At 52.4% G+C, this 22,459-nt stretch overlaps 1 protein-coding gene across 3 annotated transcripts in view; it reads right to left on the reverse strand.

Moving 5' to 3' along the window:
- The window catches only part of CADM1 (cell adhesion molecule 1), a 165,731-nt gene that overhangs the window by 10,339 nt on the left and 132,933 nt on the right, over positions 1–22,459 (reverse strand). The window contains exons 8-10 of one of the 3 annotated variants that reach the window (XM_038754014.1): positions 22,046–22,129; positions 11,060–11,092; positions 1,807–1,860 (exon numbers count right to left, since the gene is read on the reverse strand). The exons of 1 other annotated variant lie outside the window; for it this stretch is intronic. In XM_038754014.1, coding sequence (XP_038609942.1) covers positions 1,807–1,860; positions 11,060–11,092; positions 22,046–22,129 — 171 coding nt within the window. The remainder of the gene's footprint in view (positions 1–1,806; positions 1,861–11,059; positions 11,093–22,045; positions 22,130–22,459) is intronic. One more of the 3 variants, XM_038754015.1, reaches the window with a different exon arrangement.

Genomic DNA, 22,459 nt, shown 5'->3' on the forward strand with positions numbered 1-22,459 from the left:
ACCTGAATAGAAAGCTAATTGGCTCCCTGCTCCTGACTGGGGCCCATTGATAAGGCTGCAGCCATGACACATCAGAGTCATGTGATGGGGTGGTGGCCAACAATTGGTAATTGTGGAGATTGCATGGGTGGGCACTCTTGAAAAAGAGAGTTTGATGCTTTTCCCAGTAACCTCGTTAGCCTTGATGGCAAGTGGGGTGGGGCCAAGGCATTGGCCCCACCTCCATGGGGGATCGTGGCATACTGGCTTTCTGGAGGATGAGGTCGCTCAGGGTGGGCGGAGGAAGGTTAGAGCTGAACGCTAAGAACACCTCTGAAACCTGAAATGTTTAGCCACAAATTAGTGATTCACAGTAATAACTGTGGTATTTATGAAGCGCTTACTATGTACCAGGCACTGTACTAAGCGTCAAGGTAGATACGAGATATTCACGTCAGACACAGTCCCTGCCCCATGTGGGGCCTACAGTCTAAGAGGGAGAGAAAACTGGTATTTAATTCTTATTTTACAGATGAGGAAACTGAGGCATAGAGAAGCAAATTGACCTGCCCAAGGAACGTGCAGGCAAGTGGTGGAGCTGGGATTAGAAGCCAGGTCCCTTGATTCCCAGACCTGTGCTCTTTCTGCTAGGTCACGCTGCTTATGAACCGCCAATTTCCCAGTTTATTTGAAACTTCATGCTCGGGAAACTTTCTCTCCATTTCCTCCCACCATTCGTACTGGCCAAAGGAAGTCAAGGCCAATAATTTCTCCACAGGAAGTGAAACCAGCACCCCTGGTGGAGTCAGCTGGTTCAGTGCTACAGGCCACACTGGCGGATACCGTGGGCAGTTGGGGCTGGACCCTCCCCTTAGCAGACCAGCTCGATTCTTTTTGCTGAAAATCAGGATACTGCGACTACTCCGCCCAGGCTGGTCCCCTTTCCTTTTGGCAACTACACCCCTGGGGTGAAATCACCCCTAGCACTCTGAGCCACGGGTACTCCAAGCCCCAGAATGCTCTGGGACTGATGCTAAACATACACTGAGCATGCTCCAGCGCAGATCGGGACATCAAATGACCAAGGGCAGCCATGAGTCCAGACTAGGAGGGCTGCTGACTAGGTCGGTTGGGAAAGCATCAGCTCTGGCACCCAGAAATGTGGGAAGGTTCTGGCCCCTAGGAGCCAGGCCCCTCGTGCGGAAAGGCCCAACTATTGCTTTCTGGAGGGGCGGCAGATGGGGAGGCTTGAAGCCACCTCTGGCTGATGGAGAGTGAGGTCCTCCTTCTAGGGGGGACATCAACTCTCTCTCCATCTTAGAAACACCAATATCCCAGCACCAGGCATGAAACTCACTTCTGCAAGTGGTCCTGCTGGAATCAGGACCAGGATCGGGGAGGAGAATTAGTTTATCTCGCTTGGAACATGGATCCGCCCCAAGCGTGTCCACTCCAAATCGATCAGACTGGAATTTCACAGGCCTCCCCCCAGGCCCTCTCCCCTACCCCCACTCCCGCCCCCACCCCCGGGTGGGTGAGCACTCAGATTCAGTCCACACAGCCCACGGGAAGACCTCACCACACACAATCCACGATGCTCAACTCAACCGACGCCACAACGCCCGGCAACTGAGATGCCAAGACCACTCTGGGTCCCCCCAGAGGCCGGGGGACAGAAAGATGAACCATCTTCTCCCGGTGGGCACGTGGTCTTGCCCGGCCTGAAGCACCCAGGTCGCAAAGCCATGTCCCAGGGAGGGCAGGGAGGGATAGCCAGATGTCCAGGCTCTGTTCTCACCAGAGCTTCACCTAATGACTAGACCTTACCTGAGCGATCCTCACTGTCCAGTTCTTCTGCGGAATTGGGCAACCAAGTGAGGCCTTACAAGCAAAAACAAACTCGGTTTTCTTTCCATTCCTCAAGGGACACAAACAAAACACTTAAGCACGGAGGACAAATTTCTCCCAAACATAAGCCAAATCGTTTGCCCTCTCGTTTTTGATAGCTTGAATATATTAAGCTGTAAGTACAGTTCTCCAATCATTTACTTTATTACTGAGAGACAATCAAGACGCAGAGAGATTCCTCCGTCTCCCCTGTTCCAAGCACATGAAAACACGAAGATGAATGTTCCAAATCACTCATTCATAACAGCATGCAAAAGCTAAAACCTGATTGTTAGCTGTCAGGGCTCTGATGCATCCCCTTTCCCTACAATTCCATTTGGATGTGCCATTCCGGCGCCGGGACGAAATTGTACTGCAACTTTCGCTACAAACTGAAAGCCTTTGCCAATACTGACAAATGCAGCACTTTATCAATTTGCGATTACCTTGGATCGCGTCTTTCAAAATGGCACAGCATCAGTTAACTGCAGATTGCAGGTTAGGTCTTCATCAGAAAGTCTGATACGTAAAATGATTTTTTGCGGGGGGGGGGGGGGGGCGGTTGGAGGGGCCGAGGGGGAAGGGGGAGATGGGAGGGGGGTGGTTATTTCTTCAATCAATTGTATTCTTGAAAAACAGGCACTCTCCAAGCTGAAAAAGCAGTTAGGCAAGGAGAACAGCAACTGGGACTTTCTGAAGGTAATCTAGGGCTACACTCCTTCCCTGTTTCCTCTCTCATCATCCCCTTGGGCCCAGGAGGGCAGCCCTTCTTCCAGCAGGGCTTGTGGCAGAGGAATCCTGGGGAAGGTAAAAAGGAAGGAAAGGGCAGTAGGCATATTTAGACTTTAGATTACCTCTAGACTGTAAGCTCCTTCTAGACTTGTTGTGGGCAGGGAATGTGCCTGCTCTATTGTTATACTGTACTCCCCCCAGAGCTTAGTACGGTGCTCTGTACACACTAAGTGCTTCATAAATACAACTGACTTAGGAGGTGGACTTTCCACCCTTGGACACGTGTAGATTGATCCTTGGAAAGTTGGAGGGTGGTTCCAGAAAGGAAGTACATTGCGAGGGGCCAAGGGACCTGGCCCAGGATGCTGGAGTCTTCGGATCGTAGGTCGCCTCTGCCACTGGACTGATGTCCAATCGGAAGTCCTTTGGGAGCTACCAAGGAAACGGCCGTGGTCTGGAGGATGAAGCCTCTGGATGTGGTGAGCTGGGCCAATGGGATCCTGGGAGGGAGGGCCAGCACTTGCAGACTCTGGTGGCCCGTGCAGGGCTCCCCCGACCCCATCACTCTTTAAGGAGGTGGGCTCTCCCCACTCCCTGCTGGGGGCCCTGTGAGATGACTCCCTGGCCCAGGCAGATGTGAGGAGATCCTGGCGTCCCCAGACGGCCTCTCCGGCACGTGGAAGGAGGTGGGAGCCGGTGGGGGTAAATGGTTCCGTCTCTTCGCAGATCCGATGGGGGTGGGGGTGCATCTTCCCTTGTCTGATTGGCTTCATCCATTGGAGAGAGACAGATGATTACAATGGTCTGAATAATGGCTACAAAGGGGTAATACCAAGTCGGCTCTGGAGTTAATTATGTATCTGCAGCTCTCGGAAGGCTAATCCCTCATTCCGCTCGGGGCGGAGGCTCCCGCTCCCATCCGCTGAGCCACTGTGATAAACAATGCCATTTTCGGCCAGCGGTTCTGAAGCTTTGCCTCTGGGGTGCGGTGGTGGGGAGAGGGAGGCGGGAGAAGCTTTTCTCTCCAGGTCCTTGTGGGTGAGGACAACGCCAAGCACTTAGTACAGTGCTCTGCAAACAGTAAGTGCTCAATAAATACCATTCATTGATCGACAGAGCTGCTTGCAAGAGACGGGTGATCCTCAGAATCCCATGGGAGGAAGGAGCAGGTGCATATTCGTTCGAGGTAAAATAATCCGTAGCTTCAGAAGGACAGAGTTTAAGAAGACCCAGCCGGGTCCTGAATCCTCGGAAAGGGAGAAGCTTCGGGATTTGTGGCCATCCATTGGTTTTTCTGTCCCAGCAGGAACCGTGGATTCCACCATCTACATTCAAAGGCAATGGAAGGCAGCTGCCCAAGCTTTTCACCTCTCCAGACAGTGTGCTGCCACAAGAGAACTCTCCCACTTCTCACTTGTCTCTGAGAAAAGGATGGAGAAGAATCGTGGCCTAGTGGAAAGAGCACGGGCCTGGCTGTTGGAGGACCTGGGTTCTAATCCCAGTTCTGCCCCACACCTTCTGGGTGACCTTGGGCACAACACTTCACTTCTCTGTGCTTCGGTTCCCTCATCTGCAAAACGGGGATTCAATACCTGTTCTCCCTGCTACTTAGACTGTGAGCTCCATGTGGGACCTGATTATCTTGTCTTTGACTCAGCAATTAGTACAATGCTTGGTACATAGTAAGTGCTTAAGAAGAGCATGGGCTTTGGAGTCAGAGGTCATGGGTTCAAATCCCAGCTCCACCACGTCTGCTGTGTGACCTTGGGCAAGTCACTTAACTTCTCGGAGCCTGTTACCTCATCTGTAAAATGGGGATGAAGACTGTGAACCCCACGTGGGACAACCTGATCACCTTGTATCCCCCCCAGCGCTTAGAACAGTGCTTTGCACAAAGGAAGCGCTTAACAAATGCCATCATTATTATTATTAATGGATACCAGAATCATTATTATCATTATTGTTATTGCTTATCAGGAAGCAACTGATCAGGATAAACTTCTGAGGGAAAGTTAATCATTCAATGACTCAATTTTTGGTGCAAAGTGTTTTAAATAAGTTGGATATGGCCTCTTGATTTTCCTCCTCAAACTTTCTCAACAGCTCCAAAAGCTGCTTCAGTGCTTAGAACAGTGCCTGGCACATAGTAAGCGCTTAACAAATACCATAAAAAAGTCTTTTCTCTTCGCTCCCAATTAAAAATGGATTCGCAGGACTTCTTTGAGCTTTGGGGAATGCTGACAGGCCAGCTGGCTTGGATGTCTCAACCATGAACTGACCTGCATGGTGGCAACGTGGCTTCCAAGCGACCCAGCACTGGGCCAAGCTGGGCACAGAGATCTGTCTGCTGTCCTTCTGGGCTCCTTCGTTGCCAGACAGAAATCACACCGGCTTTCTTGCCCAACGCTGGGGAAATGGGGATACCGGGTGGACTCTGTCTCGGGAAGGCAAGGAGCCGACTGGAAATTGGGCCGACGGGAACACGTGATAAAGTATGAAGCTGCAGAGATGGTTTAAATAACTTCAAGGTCGGGGTCAGAAAAGTACAATTTTAAACGTCACCAGATCCGATTCTTCGGGCGGTCCTCTCCGGAATATTCCAATAAGGAATGATTAAACAATAACAAAAACAAAAAGCCAAGCCGGGGCACATTCCTGTTATTAAAAATGTGATCGGAAAGCTCCTTTCTCCTCCTAAAGTGACGCACAGCTGATTGCTTGTCCCTATTACAGAACTCATTATTCCCATCATCGTCCATAAGGGTTCAGATGCCCCCAAGTCGTTTTAATCTAAAAGCTCAGTCATCCTGTTCTTCCTGCTTTGTCAGCTTTTGTAGAGTTTTCCCTTCTGCCCATTAGAGGAGATTCGGTGCCCGCTTATTAAACAGTAATACATTGTTTCCCCACTGCATATCACGGCTGAACAAGGCTGCAGGTCCTGGGGTCATTCCTAAACCTGTTTAGCCTTATTCCCATAGAGCACACAATGTCTGTAGAATCCCTAGCCTGAATGACACCCTTTGAGTGCTATTGTCAGGGGCTCATCCAGGATGTGCAGAGAGGAATCTACACATACGGTGGATATAGCATTTGTAATACTGCACACTGCTGCTTCCAACTGGTTTCAGAATTGGTGCAGAAATGAATAGAGGCAGATAAGGAAATGGCAAAGCGCTTTGTGGATCCCAGCCTGGCCTTTGTTGCCTGCCCTATTTATAAAATAAGCGAAGAGAAGGAAGGCTTGACCTTTGACAGGAAAGTTAACTCAAGTCTTCCTGGGCTTGGAAGAAAGGGGGCGGTGAGCCTCGCTGAGAGCCGAGGCTTTCTAGAAACCAGTTAAAAATGGCAACTTGATCGCCAACGTGAGAAGGCTTTGAGTCGGGACGGTGCTCCCTCTCAGCCCTGCCCCAGATCCTGCGGGAAGCTGGGATCAGGGGACACTCCAAAGCCGTTAGGCAACAGCCCCTAGAGCAATCGGAGGGTGAGGGAGGGGAGCAGCAAGCGGGCAAGAGGGTTTGGGAAAGGAAAAAAAAATTGAAAGAGGCAAAGAAATTAGGAGCCAATCCCAAACATTCAGTAAATCAGCTGACTGCAGTGCAGCACAGAAACAAGCACTATTCCTTGCCCTGGGCATGCTGTTATCAGAGCTCTTGGGGGCCAGGGGGCCGGGGACAGCTGGGGAGGGGAATGGACAGTTTAGGAAAAGGAGGGGGCACAGAGATACAGGAAACTCCCAAATTGAAATGAAAAGTCACACACACGCACACCCCCACACACCAAAAAAAAAAAAAAGGTGGGGGAAGGGGAAACCGAACCCCAAACATCTGACATCACATCCGTGCTCCAAGTCACTCATGCATTTCTGTGGCTGGGCTGGGCCTTCTGGAACCGCTTGACATGCACAGCACGTTTCCCAGGACGCTTTGCTGCCGCCCTCGGGGAGCCTCGCTTGCAGGACAGCGCTCTTGCCTCGGGTTCCCGCCAGTCTCACGTCCCATCCTTACGCTCAACCAGACCCTTGGACCACAAAACGGGAGTTTGAAACTTTGGGGAGGGGAAAATCCATTCGGTTTGGAGTCATGCCCATGCGTTTCTACCCTTCCACGTACATGCTTACTCCGATCGGTGGGTGGGGGGAGGGGCTGGCAGATACAGATGGCCCACATACATAAACATCTGGAGACTTCATACACACTCCAGCAACACAAGCGTGAACAAAACATTTCAACCGGTCTTCAGAGGGAAAGGGCTACTTCGTTTGGCTGGGACAGAGGGAAATTCCCAAGGGGCTTCATTTTTGAGACCAGTCCACTGGGCGAAAAAGTGTTCGTCTTGTGGGTCTTGTCATTAGGGTTGCCAAAATCAGGGAACGACCGGTTCTGCCCGGAGGCAGGGGGCTGGACCGGATGACCTCCGGAGGTCCCTTCCTGCTCTCACATCTGAGGCTGATCAGCCCTCGAATCCACACCCCATTTCCAAGTAGCTGCAGGAAGTGGCTTAGAAGGGGCAGGGACTTAGCTGCAGTGGTGGGTTGTTCAAAAGTGGGTCTTTGGTTCTGGGATTCAGCTCCACCTCTGTGTTCCCCTCCTCCCCTGCCTCTCCCTTCAGAGCCTGGACATCCACTCAAAGACCCTGCCCTTCGGTCCCCTCCCTCGGTCAGATGGTACCTCTGGGCTTCCCTCCTCGGGGGTTCTCAGGGATGGGAAAGGAGCGTGTAGCTCCGGGATTCAGGCAGGCTTTAAAGCAGTCAATCACTTCGCCCCCTCCTACCTCATTACGCTACTACAACCCTGCCTGCACACTTCACTCCTCTTATGCCACCCTTCTCACTGTACCTTGATCTCATCTACCTTGCCACCAATCTCTCTCGCTCACTTCCTGCCTCTGGTCTGGAACACCCTCCTTCCTCATCTCTGATAATTACTCCCACCCCTTCAGAGCCTTATTAAGGGCACATCTCCTCCAAGAGGCCCTCCCTGATTAAGCCCCCTTTCCCTTTTCTTCCATTCTCTTCTGTGTCACACTGACTTGCTCCCTTTATTCATCCTCCCTCCCAGCTCCGCAGCTCTTATGTAGATACCTGTAATTTCATTTATTTATATTAATGTCTGTCTCCTCCTCTACACTGTAAGCTCACTGAGGGCAGGGAATGTGTCTGTCATATTGTACTCTCCCACGCATTTGGTACAGTGCTTTGCACACAGTAAGTGCTCAAAAAATATGATTGACTGACTGACCTACAGACTAGGCAGGTGGGTGCCCGATGATGGGTCTCTCAATCCACTACCTTGCTCCCTGGGCAGGGTCAAATCTTCCAGTTCCAGGCTGAGCTCTTCACCTGCTGCTGCCTGGCTTTCTGTGTTTGCTTAGGCAACTGAACCAGGCCTCATCTCTGGCCTAAACCTGCTGCCCAAAAGGGACTTGGCAGCCACGTCCCCCCCATCCATTAACCCACTAGTTCCTTACCCACATCTTCCTCCTCTGTTTCATGGCCTCAAAATCCCTTGAGCATCCACCCAGCTCTGAGCTGGGACCCTGGGGTCTCCGCAGTAGGGCGGGGAACAGGAGAGACTGGGCCCTGGCCTGGGATGGAAATGTCGGTGATGTGACTCTCCTGAGGCCTCCTGGGTAAGAACCACCCCTGCAGCTCTCCAGTACCCTCGGGCCACCATACAGCTCTGATAACAATGATTGTGGTATTTGTTAAGTGCTTACTATAGCCAAGCCCTGTACTAAGCGCTGGTGTAGCTACAGGATCATCAGGTCCCACATGGGGTTCATTGTCCCGGTAGGAGGGAGAACAAGTACCAAATCCCCATTTTACAGATGAGGGAACTGAGGCACAGAGAAGTGAAGTGACTTGCCCAAGGTCCCACAGCAGGTATGGGGTGGAGCCAGGATTAGAACCCAAGTCCTCTGACTCTCAGGTCTGTACTCTTTCCACTAGGCAATACTGCTTCTGTTTACTGTGGGGGCTCCCTTGGGAAGGAGAAATTGAGGCTGGAGGGCTTTGGGGGCCTTGGGAAACTGGAAAATGGAAGGGGGAAGAAATATAATAATAAACAATAATTATGGTATTTGTTAAGTGCTTACTATATGCCGGGCACTTTACTAAGCAGAGGGATGGATACAAGAAAACTGGGTTGGACACAGTCCCTTGTCCCACGTGGGGCTCAGAATCTCAATCTCCATTTTACAGATGAGGTAACTGAAGCACTGAGAAGTTAAGTGACTTGCCCAATGTCACACAGCGGAAAAGTGGCATAGCCAGGATTAGAATAATAATAATTATGGCATTTGTTAAGTGTTTACTATGTGTTGGGCACTGTACTAAGCGCTGGGGAAGATACAAGCAAATCAAGTTGGACACAGTGCCTGTCCCACTTGGGGCTCACAGTCTCAAACCCCATTTTATAGATGAGGGTACTGAGGCCCAGAGAAGTTAAGTGACTTGCCCAAGGTCATATAGCAGACAAATGGTGGAGTTGGGATTACCATGACCTTCTGACTCCTAGGCCTGTGCTCTATCCACTAGGCCATGCTGCTTCTCTATGGTGGGAAGCACCTCCATCCCTCCACATTCAGCCACCCTTCGGGGATCTTGAGGTCCACCTGGACTCCACCGCTCATCAACTGGCTACTCAGGTTTCTAAAGTATCTGAAAAGCAGCAGGAGCAAAAATCTCCCCAACTACATTAAAATAACCTTAAGGCTCTAGAGTAATCGATAAAAGCCAGGAAGTGCTCAATGAACGATTAAACCTATAAATAACCAAGCTTAATGGAGTGCCGGGGCAGGGTGGTATAAGCACTTTGGGGCATTACCTTAGAAATCTGAAGTTTAATACCTAATTGATTTCCCATGATTGTGAGCTTGCCTGACCCTTGGAGTGTTTTACAGCAGATTCTGTCTTCTCTTCTTCTCTTCCTTGTCCCGGGTGGGAGGAGAGGGAGGGGGTGAGGCAGAAGAGCCAAGACCCCTCTCCAGTGCAGCCCCACCCGGTGGTGGGACAACTGGGTGGGCCGGTGCCCGTCCTGGCGAAGGAGGAGTTGAGAACAGCCTGTGCCTCATGCTCCCAGTGCCACGGATAAATCCCTTTCTGGGAAGTCGGTTTCGGCCGGACCCCAGGACGGGACCCAATCACCTGGGTCTTGAAGACGCAAGATGCCTGGTAGTTGGAAGATCTGGGCTCTAATCCTGCTTCTGTCCCTTTCCTGCTGGGTGACACTGGGCAAGTCACTTAGCCTCTCTGGGCTTCAGTGCCCCCAACTGCAAAATGGGGATGAGATTGGAAGTCTCATGTGGGCCTGGGACTGTGTCTGACCCGATGAACTTGGCTGAACCTCAGTGTTCTGCACAGTACTTGGCACATGTTAAGTGCTCAATACCTAACCTGGGTTGACTGCCCAAGAGCGGTTGCTGGCCACTGGACAGCAGATTCCAGCTCTCGTGCCACAGTCCCGGGGAGGGCCAGGACATCGTTAGCTATCGAGGCCACATGCTCTCACAGTGGATTTTGTCCGAAGACCTTGACGGCCAACAGCCTCCCTGGGTGCATCGGATGGGCCCTGGATTCATTGCACACTCTGCTGCAATGCATTGCCAGTCGGGAATTGCAGTGGGGCCAAAGTGCCAGCAAGGAATACGGGCCGTGTTGGGGGGAGATCTTGAGTCCCAAACCTAAAAGGTGATCTTTCTGATCTTTTTTTAGGGTCTGACTCCCCTGCTAAACTGTATGCTTTTCGAGGGCAGGGATCACATCTACTAGCTCTCTTGTACTCTCCCAAGTGCTTAGTACAGTGCTCTGCGCACAGTAGATGCTGGAGAAATACCACTGATTGACTGATGGATTGATGGGCAGCTAACTGGCTCTGAGAGAGTGGTGGAGGGTCCTGAGCTGTTTAACTACACTCCCTGTGGGCATGAAGGGAGGAAACCCACCCTCTCCCTCTTCCTGCTCCTCAGTCCTACGGTGACCCCGGACAGGTCTCCGCTTTGAAAGACACCCGGGCCAGGGTCCAGAGATCATGACCCACCTGGTCATCCTGCCCCAGTGCTTGGCACCTGGCATTCGAGAAAAACCGCAGAGAGTGTCAGGCAGCCCGCTAAGTGGACTGGAAGTTTTACCCTGCCTCCCCCATGCCCTCCCCCTGCCAAATTGCGAGAATTCAAAGGTTGGATAACCTCTGGCCCACATGGGCCCTCTTCCCGCTCCAGTCCTCCCTCCCTCTCTGCCCTCCGAGGGTTCTCTCCAGGCTGGCCGGCCATGACCGGCTTCCCGACCGCCCAACCGAAATGACAAGACCTGGACGCCCTGGCTCGCCTGTATCGGGGCGGTTGAGTCAGGAGGGGCTCCTGCTGAGAACGCCATTTCCCTCGAAGACTACATTTTCCCCAGGCTTGCCTTGCCTTGCCTCTCAGCAGGGCTGAGAAAATAGATAAACAGTAACGTGATACCAACCGTGAGCTGCTGACTCAGTCGTCGCTGATGTGTCTACACACGGGAACAGAGGATTGGAGGAAGGGGAGAAACAGGAGGAACGGCATGCAAAAAAAGGGAAAATGGAAGAAATGGAACAGAGAATATATGAGCAAGCTTTCGAAGAACATCGCGGGACAAGCAATCATAAATGAAAAGCAAAAAGCATCTGAAGTGAGTTGCACTGTTTTCAGACATGCCTTGAGCTCAAAAGCTTGTGAGCCAGTGAGGGGAACGGTAAATTCTTTACTCCTGAGGAGGGGTGGGGGTTGCCAGGGTCTGTACTGCGGGTAGAGGGGAGGGAGAGGAGGTGTCAGCTGGGGCAGAGGGGGCGGGGGCATGCAAAGTGACAGGAGACACCAGGGCAAACCTGGAGGGGGTCGATGGCTCTAGTGCATAGAGACTCAGGTCTGCCATAGAAAACCTGGGCCAGAGGGCCGGATGGACCAAGGCCTCCTCCAGTCATACACTGCCTTGGGTCACCCCTCGTCCCTTCCCACACTACCCCCTCCGCCTCTGTCCCCGCCCGTTGCCCGGCTCTTTGAGGTCCAATTAGGAGTCAATGACTCGGTCAGTTTCTCAAGACTTTCCAACCGCGAATGTCCAGACACCTGTGGGTGTTGTCATATGGTTCCGCTTTTCCATCCAGTTCATTATTTCAGCAGCATTGAGCATGGGAAGTCAGGCAGGTCGGAGACCACTGGCCAAAGGGGACTCAAGATTTGTCCAGATCTTGTCCTCTCAGCACACACTGACACGCACACCCGCAAACACAAACACACGCAAATTCACACCAAAATACAAAAATTACACCAACACAGAGACAGGGAGATTGAAAATTTATCCGGACCTCATCCTCTCACCACACATTCATGGGCACACCCACAAACATACACTCAAAACCACACCAACACACACACACACACACACACACACACACACACACACACACAGAGATTCAAAATGGGTCCAGATGTTCTCCTCTTGCCATACGTTCTCAGGCACACCCACAAACACACAAACAAAACCACATCAACACAAATACACACCCAGACAAGAAGATTCAAAAGTTATCCAGATCTCACCCTCTCGTCACACATTCACACACACCTGCAAATACAAAAATGCATAAACACAACACACACAAGCACAGACACACAGAGTCAGACTATTTGTTGGGTTGTGGCCCAGGCAGATGCCCATCCCAGAAGAGAATGAGCCTTTACTATCTGCTGGGACAAAGGTTAACTCTTCTGCTGCAGTTCAAGGCTGACCACCTCTGGACTCAAGTCACAATCCACCCTCAGGGGGCGGGTACCAGGGGACAGGGGGGCCGCCATTGGAACTGGAGGATCAATTGGAGGAATGGGATGGTCTCCTCCCTGCTTCAGGTTTACCTCAAGATCAGGACTGTGGGCTTTTTCACCCGCCACTGTGTCTTTCTGGGGCGGAGGCCATCTTTGAGGCCCTGCCGCCTAGCAGTGGAAATCAGACTCTGGTCCCCCCTTATCCCCCAGCCTGACTTCTCTCCACAGTCACTTCTTTAGGGGACATCAGGTCAGATTTTGAATTTCATTCCTAGCTTTTCCATTCAGGGTTGGGGTTTGCCTGGGCACGGGAGTGGGAACAGAGGCAGGGGACCTAGCTTTCTGGCAAAATTCCTGCCCTCCTCCCACCCATTTTAATCTCCCCTTGGTCTCAGCATCACTCATTCTCCCTGGCATACCTTCGGGCTCCCATTTAGCCCTCTGGGCTGGAGCGTGGAGGGGAGATCCTGACCTAGGATGGTTTATGACAGCTGTGGATCCCTGGGAGTTCTGGGCACCTTTCCCTCTGGGTGCCAGGGAGGTCCTAGGAGGTCCTGTCCCTAGTGATGTTTCATTGTCCTGAGCCCAGGGAGGCACACAGTTTCTGTGGAAGAACGTACCCCTCAGATGCTTCCTGCTACCTTTAATTTATTTTAGTGTCCATCCGTAAGCTCCTGGAGGGCAGGGATCGTGTCTAACAGCTCTATTGTATTATAGTCCCACAAGCGCTTAGCACAGTGCTCTGCACCCAGAAAGCACTTAACAAATACCATCGATTGACCGATCATCTAGAGCGGAGGCCCGAGAGGTCATGGTATGGGGCGTGTCCCCTTGGCCCCCAGCCGGCAGACTGTGGTCACCCCAGCAATGGGGAAGTGAGGGCCCAAAGGAACTTAGAGTGGAGTTTCCGGAGAGTCGATGGAGACGGAAAAAAATAAAACCCACAAAGAAATACGCAGTGGTTACTCACAGCTGCAAAGTCTGTATGCTGAATAGAGTGGAGGAGAAACAACACAGAAAAAAACGTTCAGTTCGACACAGTCTACACCAAGGCTGATGTGGCACGGGGGTTTGACTGGTCCTGGGGCCGGGCCCGAGGACCATTGCAAACACACACAGATCCACGAGCAGCCCAACTCCAGCTGGGTTGTTTGTGGAGAGGCGGAGTGGCCTCCCCCAAACTAAAGTCAGAAGAACAGCCTGGGCTGGTTTCTGCAGCAACACAACCGAAATGCCAAGTGAATGGTTGGTTAGCGAAAAACAGACTGGGAGGTAGGTAGGTGGAGAGAGAGAGAGAGAGAGAGAGAGAGAGAGAGAGAGAGAGAGAGAGAGAGAGAGAGTGAGAGAGTGTGTGTGTGTGTGTGTGTGTGTGTGTGTGTGTGTTTGCGCGTGAGAGAAAGAGAGAAAGTGTGAAGGGGAAACGGTTGACGGGGCCATCTCGGCTTCCACCAACAGCCCCAAGTCTACTGTCTTCCTGCCACATGACAGAGATTGGCTGGGCAGTGAGGGAAAGAAACTGGAGCCGAGAGCTGGGTCCTTGCGGGAAAGCGGGGGAGCTGGAAAGGAGATCGGGAAGGAAATTTCACAGTGCAGCTCCCTTCCCGTTGGTGGGATCCAGGAGGGCTGAGCGGTGAGAGGAGCGGAGGGAGGGGAGAAGCCGTTAAAAGCAAACAGAGAAATCCAATTCAAACACCACAGTCACGGCAGCTGAAATGGGAAAATCAGGATCAGCAATGGGGTGGATGATGGCAGCAGGAAACACAGACCGGCAGAAAAGTCTAGAAGAAGATTTGGAATGGGGAGGTGTGTGTGTTGGGGAGAGGTGGGGAGGGAAGGAAGGTGGAGAGGAGGCGGAGAGACGTTCCCCTCTCATGTCCACGGTTACTCGACGCTTTCTAAATGGACTTGGGGCAATATTGGGCAAGGAAGCGCTGGAAAGGAACCAGGTGTCACGAGCATCGGTTAAAACAACTGCCAACTTGGAGGAGAGACCGGAAGTCACTGACACCCACGGGCTGTCGTCTGCTAAGGCCCGGCTGGGTCACGTCCTCAGGCCTACGCTCTGCCCGAGTAGAAAAGTTGTTCTGCAGAATGAATCGACTCCGACGTTCCAGGCCCAGTGAGACAGGAGTCCCCCTGGCCAGCTGGAAGAGACCTTGGGGCAGGCGGCTGTGGGCTTCCCTTCCACATTCATCACTAGTCCTGGGCCCACATGGGTGAAACCTTTTGCAACGGTTTAGCCGCTGTCCTTCGGGAAGGAAGTTGTTCACAAATCCATTCTCTGACAAGGGAGAGGAGTGGACCATGGAAAAACTGTATTTCAAAAGGTTCACCTCCTGCCCCGGAACAAACACTGTTCCTAGGTGGAGAATGGGGACTTGGTCAGAAAAACCAAGCCCAATGGGAACAAAGTCAACAGACATCAACAGTAAGTCAGGACTGGTAGAGAGCCTGAGGCGAGTTAAAGCAATCGGAGATTAAACCCCTCTGGGGCTGGGTTGCAGCTTCTACCCTAATTTTAATCCCAGAGGGAAGCCCTCTTTTTTTTTTAATGCTGATATTTGTTAAGCACTTACTATGTGCCAAGCACTGGTATTTGTTATTTGCCAGGCACCGTTCTAAGCGCTAGGGTCGATACAAGTTAATCAGATTGTACACAATCTCTGTCTCATACGGAGCACTCAGTCTTAATACCCATTTGACAGATGAGGTAACTAATGCACAGAGAAGTGAAATGACTTGCCCAAGATCCCATGGCAGGCAAGTGGAGGAGCTGGGATTAGAATCCAGATCCTTCTTATTCCCGCGCCTGTGCTCTATCCACTAGGCATTGCTGTTTCTCAACAGACATTTAGGGTCTGTTCATTTTCAGTGGTCTCTGGAAGCAATCCCAGTCTTTCAAACTCACTTCTGGATCCCGGGTTGTTCTATTGATTCCAGAATTCCAAAGAGAACAGATTCCTATTCCTCAAATACAGCATGTTTCCCACTATCCTGGTGCTTTGTTAAACAACCTAGTCCCAAGGGCTGTTTGCCAATTTGAAAGGATGAGCCCCAAATGGGTACAGGCACACCAGTGCCCCCCGAAAGATGGGATGGTGTTGCCTCCCGGAAACGCCTCGCTTCCCAAATGGGAAGCAGCTGCCTAATATTAGTTGAAACAGTCATGTGTAAACTCCACTGTGGCCCCTTCTAATCCTTTCATATGGATTCGCTCCAACTCAGACTTGTTCACCGAGTGTGACAGGCTGGGAGTTTAAAACTAATCCATAAATTAGTCCTCAGTCTCAGGCACCACGGGCGCCATCAGTGAAAAGGAAAGTCCTGGAGGAAAATGAATGCACTCCCTCTGGCCTATGAAGTGTTTTTTCTCTCCCTGCTGCTCTGGACGTTCCACGCTCACCACCCTCTCTCCAGCTTCCTATGGAATCTGTTCTGTTTCCCTGCTTCCAGAGGAGCCAGGTGGGTGGGCGGTGACACCCCCTCAGCCTCCCAACCCAGAATACCGGATTCAAATTTACCTGTTTTGCCTGTCAGGCAGGGCAACTCGCAGGGCGTTTACTCAACACACTTCTCCGGTTTATTTTCTTAACCCGAGTCAATAGGGAGTCAATAGGTTCTTTGATCAGTGATTAATCGGATTCTCCTTCCTTCTGCTTTATCACCTTGTCTGAAAGCCAGCATTTTCCCAGAGGATTCCCTTCCTGGAGCCAGGCTGGAGTTAACGAAGGCCGGGATTTCGGAAGTGCAGGGCAGGCTTTCTTGCCCAGCTCACCTAAATCCCCAGAAGGCAGAAAGGGAAGAATGGAGAATGCCAACCCACCGCTCTCTTTCCTCTGGATTTAGGGAGGAATCCTCTCTGATCTGTGTTACACTTCCTTTTTAACTGGAGTTTCTGGAGAAGAGAGGAGGTGAGTTTGGGCTCTGCTGAGGCCCCCATTTCCCTCTGCTTTTAACTCTGCTTCTCCCCCAGGCAAGCAGGCAGGTTGTGGGGGGCCAGGAGGGGTGTGTGTGGGGGAGACAGAGCTGGGAGGAGAATTCCTTCCCTGATATCCCAGGGAAGGTGTTTTGCAGTGATGCTTCTGTTGGCCCCCTAGGTGGTTTGCAGAACAATCAGAATATGTTCTGTACATCTAATATGGAAAACAGTCCCAAAATCCTGGTACTGTATCTGGTTGTGGAGAGCAGAGAGGGGAAGCAGGAGCCTAGTGGGAAGAGGAGTGGAGGTAAAACAGCTTGACCTAGAGGACATAGTGTGGGACTGGCAGTCGGGACCTGGGTTCTAATTCCAACTTGGCCACCTGGGCAATTCACTTTAGATCTCTGTACCTCAGTTTCCTCATCTGCATAATGGGCATTCAATACCCAGTCTTCCTCCCTCTTAGATAGTGAGCCCAAGGGGGAATAGGGACTGTGTTCAACCTGTTTAACATACATCTACCTTAGTGCTCAGAACAATGCTCGACACGTACGTGCTTAACACAACTGTTATTTTCTTACTATGTTTAGAGAAGCAGTGTTGAGTAGTGGAAAGGGCACAGGGCTGGGAGTCACAGGACCTGGGATCTGGCTTCACCACTTGCCTGCTGTGTGACCTTGGGCAAGTCACTTCACTTCTCTGTGCCTAAATTTCCTCATCTGTAAAACGGGCATTCAATACCTGTTCTCCCTCCTCCTTGGACTGTGAGTCCCAGGTGGGTCAAGGACTGTGTCCGGCCTGATTATCATATATCTACCTTAGTGCTCAGTACGGCATAATAAGTGCTTAACACAACTGTTATTATTCTTATCATGCTCAGAGAAACAGCGAGGCCTAGTGACAAGAGCATGGGTCTGGGAGTAAGTGGACCTGGGTTCTAAACCAGGCTTTGCCACTTGCCTGCTATAGGACTTTGGACAAGTCATTTCACTTCTCTGTGCCTCCTCAACTGAAAAATGGGGATGCAATATCTGTTTTCCCTTCTATTTAGACCATGAGCTCCATGTAGGACAAGGAATTTGTCTGATTAACTTATATATACCCCAGGGCTGACAACATTGCTTGACACAAAGTAAGTACTTAACAAATGCCATAATTATTCTTACTGTGGTTCAAGTTGGGAGGCCAAAGAGCTCCTTTACTGAGCTCCACTTCTGCCAGCCAGAGAAGTGGTCTTGGGTTATTCTGGGAGCTATGGCTGCTGGTCTGCAAATATTTCCTCATGTCCCTCTACTCCTCCACCTCAGCCCTTCCCTTCTCTCTTCTTCGGTCATTCGCAGGAGGGGGCACTCTCCACCCAGTCCTCTCCTAATCCTAAGGAGTTTTCTGAGGGAACAGCTCTCCACATCCCCGGGCTCAGCTGCCTAGTTTCCTACATGTACCCAGCAGGGAACACTAGGTAGGGAAAAAGGAATCGGTGGAGAAAGAGCCCCAAATCAAATTCATCCTCTCCATGTCAGGGGCCCACCCCTGAACACCGCCGCAAACCAGGGCCTCCAGGAACCTTCTCCCACTGAATATGCCTGGCCTCCAGAGAGACTTCTCTTCCCTTTCCTGGATGGTAGGCTCGAGACCAGAGCTGGAGGAGTCCTGGCGGGCAGGGCTCAAATGGCCGCTGCTCCCTCCTCTGTCTCAGGCACTTTAAGTGAAGCCAGCTGGGGCTGCCCAGGAGTGGGGTGCTCGAGGCAACCCCAATGCTATTGCTGAAAGGACACGTCCAGAGCCTTGAGGGGCCTCCGACTGGGCCGGGCCAGGGTTGTCGGGGCCAAGGGACATGTCTTCGCCAGGACTGATTAGCTCTATGACCCCCTCCCCCTTCTCTAGCCTATCACGGTGGTTCTGGGGCCTGGAGGCCTCCTCTCATCCCACAGCTCCCACAGCCTGGACTGACCGATGACTGAGGGGAAGAGATTCCAGGGGCACCTGTGTGGAGGTGGGGCTACCGACAAACTGGTTCCATTGCCCCTGCTTAGTGGCAGGCTCCCTTCCACCATCCATCCCGGGTCTGCCTCTGGTTCCCCTCCCTGGCCCTCCTTCCCCCCCGGGCTGTCAGACCCCCTTCTCGCCACCTCGGGCTTCCTGCTGGATACCACCTGGACAATCCCTGAAGGCCCAGCGCCATTTGCAGAGACCCGCTGAACGGCGGCCCCACTGCAGAAAGGCTGCGTTTCCATTTTGTCCTCCCAACTGGCTACTGCCCAAGGCAGCACTCGCCCTTTCTGCACACCACTCACAACACAAACGAATGCCAGGCACAAGGTAACCAAACTGCCTGGGCTTGCATGACACTGGGTCCCAAAGGGAGGGGCGCGAACCAAGCTTGGCTGTTCTCTTGAGTCTCCTTGCCTATCCCAGAGGGGCCAGACCACTAGACCATGAAAGCCCCAGAGCCATCATGCTGTTACGGTCCATGTGTCCACAGCCAGTGGTTTCCTACCCTGAGAAGCAACATGAAAGTGGCCCTCTGGCCCTAATGCTTGGTTTCTGCTCTGCGGACAGAAAGCCACCCTTTGGGTGTGACCAGATTGGGTGGTGCTGGCTCTCCTCTTTGGGCTCTGTGGGGGGCAGAATATCTGGGATTTCCAATTGATGACCACCATAGGAAAAGGGCGACTCCCTGGAACGGGCTCTTTCTGGCCCATATTCGGCTTTGAGAAGCTCGGGCCACCCATGGCCCTGCCGACAGCGCCCCCCGCAGCCAGGTCTGCAGGACCGAGGAGGGAGGTGGCCTATGGTCCAGCTGGACACGGGCCCATGTGGCTAGCTGGCTGAGGGCGAGGGGCAGCAATGGCCACACAGAGAGACAGACAGCTGGACAGACACAGAGTGAAGGAGGAGAACCCACCCTGGGGAAACGTAAACACGGCGGGCTCCTTTTGTTCTCATTTTCCCTGACAAGAGGAGTTTGCATGAGGAAGTTTTATCTCCCCCAAAGTACCAGCTGTCCAAAATCTGTATTTCTACAGAGGACTCCGGGGGCAATTTAAATTATGCAGTTTGCTCTACCATATCATATCGTACATCTTAATGAACAAAGCCACAAGGACAATTTGAAATGATAAAAAGAGGACTCGCCAGTGATAACAGCTGAACACAAAGGGATGGCCGGAATACCAACACACACACAGGGAACTGCAGGGACTGAGAGCAAACACAGGCCAGCTCGTGGCCGGAACCGGCCACGGGCCCTGCTGGGAAAGCTGCTCCGGAATGGAGGGGCGAGTGAGTCTCCATTTGGAGCTCTTTTGGCCCCGCTGGTCAAGGGCAGTACAGCTGAGAGATGTCCCTCCGACCCGCATACAGAACCTTCACTGCTGTCTCCACCTGCCAAGATGTTGCCTAGGCTGGGCCTGGTCCCCAGAGGGACAAGCCTGGGCTGGGCCAACTCAAGACGGCCGCTAACTGTCCCGCTGCTCGGGCCTCCCGACAGAAACGGTGAGGGCGACTAGGGCTTCAAGATTCCTATGCCCAAGGGGGTGGGGAGAGCCCCATACCTGATGGAGAGGACAAGGCCACGGACTTCACCGCATCTCTCCCTGACTGTGGACACCTCTCTGATCATGCTACCTACCTCCCTTCCCACTGCCCTGCCCCGGGGGCTCTGGTCCCGTCTACATCCGGAGACAAAAAGCAGGCGACAGTGGGCTCTCTGTCGTGGGGACTTTATGCCGCTGTTGCTGGGATTTGGCTGAGGAGGCTTTTAAGTCTAATGGTGGCTCTAGTGCACCAGCCAGGGAGGGAGAATTTAGAGATCCATTTGTCAAGACGTGGCTGAGAACGTATTTTGGAGATAGATCTGACTCTGCCAGCCGGCCGGGTCTTTGGTAACCCAACCTGAAATCATTTGGTGCATATCCTCTCATCTATTCGCAGAGAAGAGCAAATGGGAAATTCCGGGAGCGTACAGACCCAGCCTTCAGGGCCAGATAAATACATATAAAGCTGCTTGTTAAGACACAGTAACCCTTGAAGATCTCACATCCATCAAAGCAAGGATCCGACCAAGTTGTTTTAGTAGCAATTTCAGTTTAACTACTCCTCAGTGACGGGGAGAGCTGGCGCGTTCATTACTGCAAATGCATTTCGTGTGGAGAGAGAGTTCGACTCCACATCAAGAGGGGAAAGTGCATGTATGAGATCATCTGGCATTACCTAGAGTGGAGATAGCCGGTGGCCAGGAGGGAGATGCTGAAGCAGAGAGCAGGTTCGAGCAAAGAGGCGTCTGATGCGGGAAGGAAACGCTGCTGCTGCTGTCTCGTTTTCTGATTTCCCCTTAGGCGGTGAGTCCGCCTAAGGGGTGGGGAGAACGGAAGATATGGGACCGCTGGAGGGCATGAGCCTGGCATCCAGCTGGCAGGACTGCACAGGGACCGGGTGGGGTGGGGGATTGAGTGGGAGGAGCCAAAGGGAGACGGGCTGGACAGGCGGGGGGATAGTGAGTGGCTTCCCGCATGGCCGACCACTAAAGCCAGGTGGCCAGCTCAGGTGGCCAGCCTGAAGACTTAAAACTACTTAAGGGGAGGGATCGTGGCTACCAACACTATTGTATTACATTCTGCCAAGCGCCTAGTACAGTGCTCTGCACACAGTAAGCGCTCAATAAACACCACTGGTTGAAGAGGAGAGAAAGCCCCTTTCCCTGAGGTGAAATCAAAGTGGCCAGCCTGCCCACAAGAGCTGGCTGAAGGAGCGGGTCCTCCTGCAAAGAGCCCCTCCTGGATGGGAATGGGATCAAGAGCTACATGCAAGAGGATCCGGGGTGAAGGGAGAGTAAGAAGCAGGAGGTGAAAGAATTCAAGTCACACGCCAGGCCTGGTGGCTTCTGTCGGGGAGGCCCGTCCCGGATAGCATCCCAGGTCCTGGAAATCACGCTCTGCAACTCTCCACACCCCGTGGCCCAGTTGGGTGTCCCGCCACCAAGAGAGGTGGCCAAAGTTGACGCGACCCAGAGAACGGAAGGGACGGTGATGGCTGCCTCACAGTGGAGGCCGAGATCGAGGGACACAGATTTTTCGGTCTCTGGGAGAAGCCCGAACAAACCCGCCGGAAGGCCTCAATGACAATTGGCCCCTGAAGGAGCCAATTAGACTAATCGCGACTTTTCCTGGCTTTTGGGGTTCCCGGAGCTGAGAGCAGGCAGATCCTATTATGAGGGCGAGGAAGGTGGCCCAGGCAGCTGGGCGGGAAGGAGCCGGGGCCACGTGCCGAGAGTGTTCGGCCCTATCTTCCACCACCCCGCCTGGTCTGCAAAGGTTGGGAAGAGCTCGGTGACACCGGTGAGGCAGGACAGAGGCTGTGGGTCACACCACACCCGCTGGGAGTCTCCATGCTGATCATCTGTGAGGGTCGTGGGTAGCCGAGTCTGGCCAGACGCGGTCCACATCAGACCAAGAGGAAGGCCCTGTCTGGAGACCTCAATGCACCAGGGAAACTGATCCCTGGACTTTCTTCCCTAGCCCGGGGGGATCCAGAAGCACCAAGAGGGTCCCGTGACCTGAAGTATCGAGGATTCGATCGGCTGTCCCAGGAATTCCACCGCGCTACGCCTGGGTTTTTCTTACGCTGCCAAGACAGGGAAGACGGAGGTTCTGGGGAAGACCCTGAAATGGATTTGGGGCACACTCGCTCCTGTCAGACAATACACATTCAGGACATTTTCAATGGTAATGAAGGGTACCGTACCTGTGGCGATGATAGGGGTGGTGGTGGTGGTGGTGGTGGTGGTGGTGGTTGTGGTGGTGGTGGGAGGGAGAGTTGTGGGGGGATCTGGATAAAACAAAAAAAGGAAAATCAAAAGGCAAATTAAAACCCCCCACAATGCTGAACACAACAATGATCTCAATCGTGATAAAACGGAGGTATGGGGACGCTGAGGTGTTGGTTTGATGCTTCCCCCGTTGACTGCCCCCCGGAAACCAAGCTGGAAAAATTCAAGCTGTTTTTTTAAGATTTTTTTTTCTTTTAATTGGATCCTGAGGTCTTATTTGGAAATGCTAAAACAGGAAAAAAGAAAAAGGTTTTGTTAATGATGTGAGACAGTGGGTGGACGAGGGGAGGAGGGGAGGATGAGGAGCGGAGCGCCTTCATAACCCTGAA

Source organism: Tachyglossus aculeatus, chromosome 11 (genome assembly GCF_015852505.1).
Source record: "Tachyglossus aculeatus isolate mTacAcu1 chromosome 11, mTacAcu1.pri, whole genome shotgun sequence".
Lineage (NCBI taxonomy): Eukaryota > Metazoa > Chordata > Mammalia > Monotremata > Tachyglossidae > Tachyglossus > Tachyglossus aculeatus.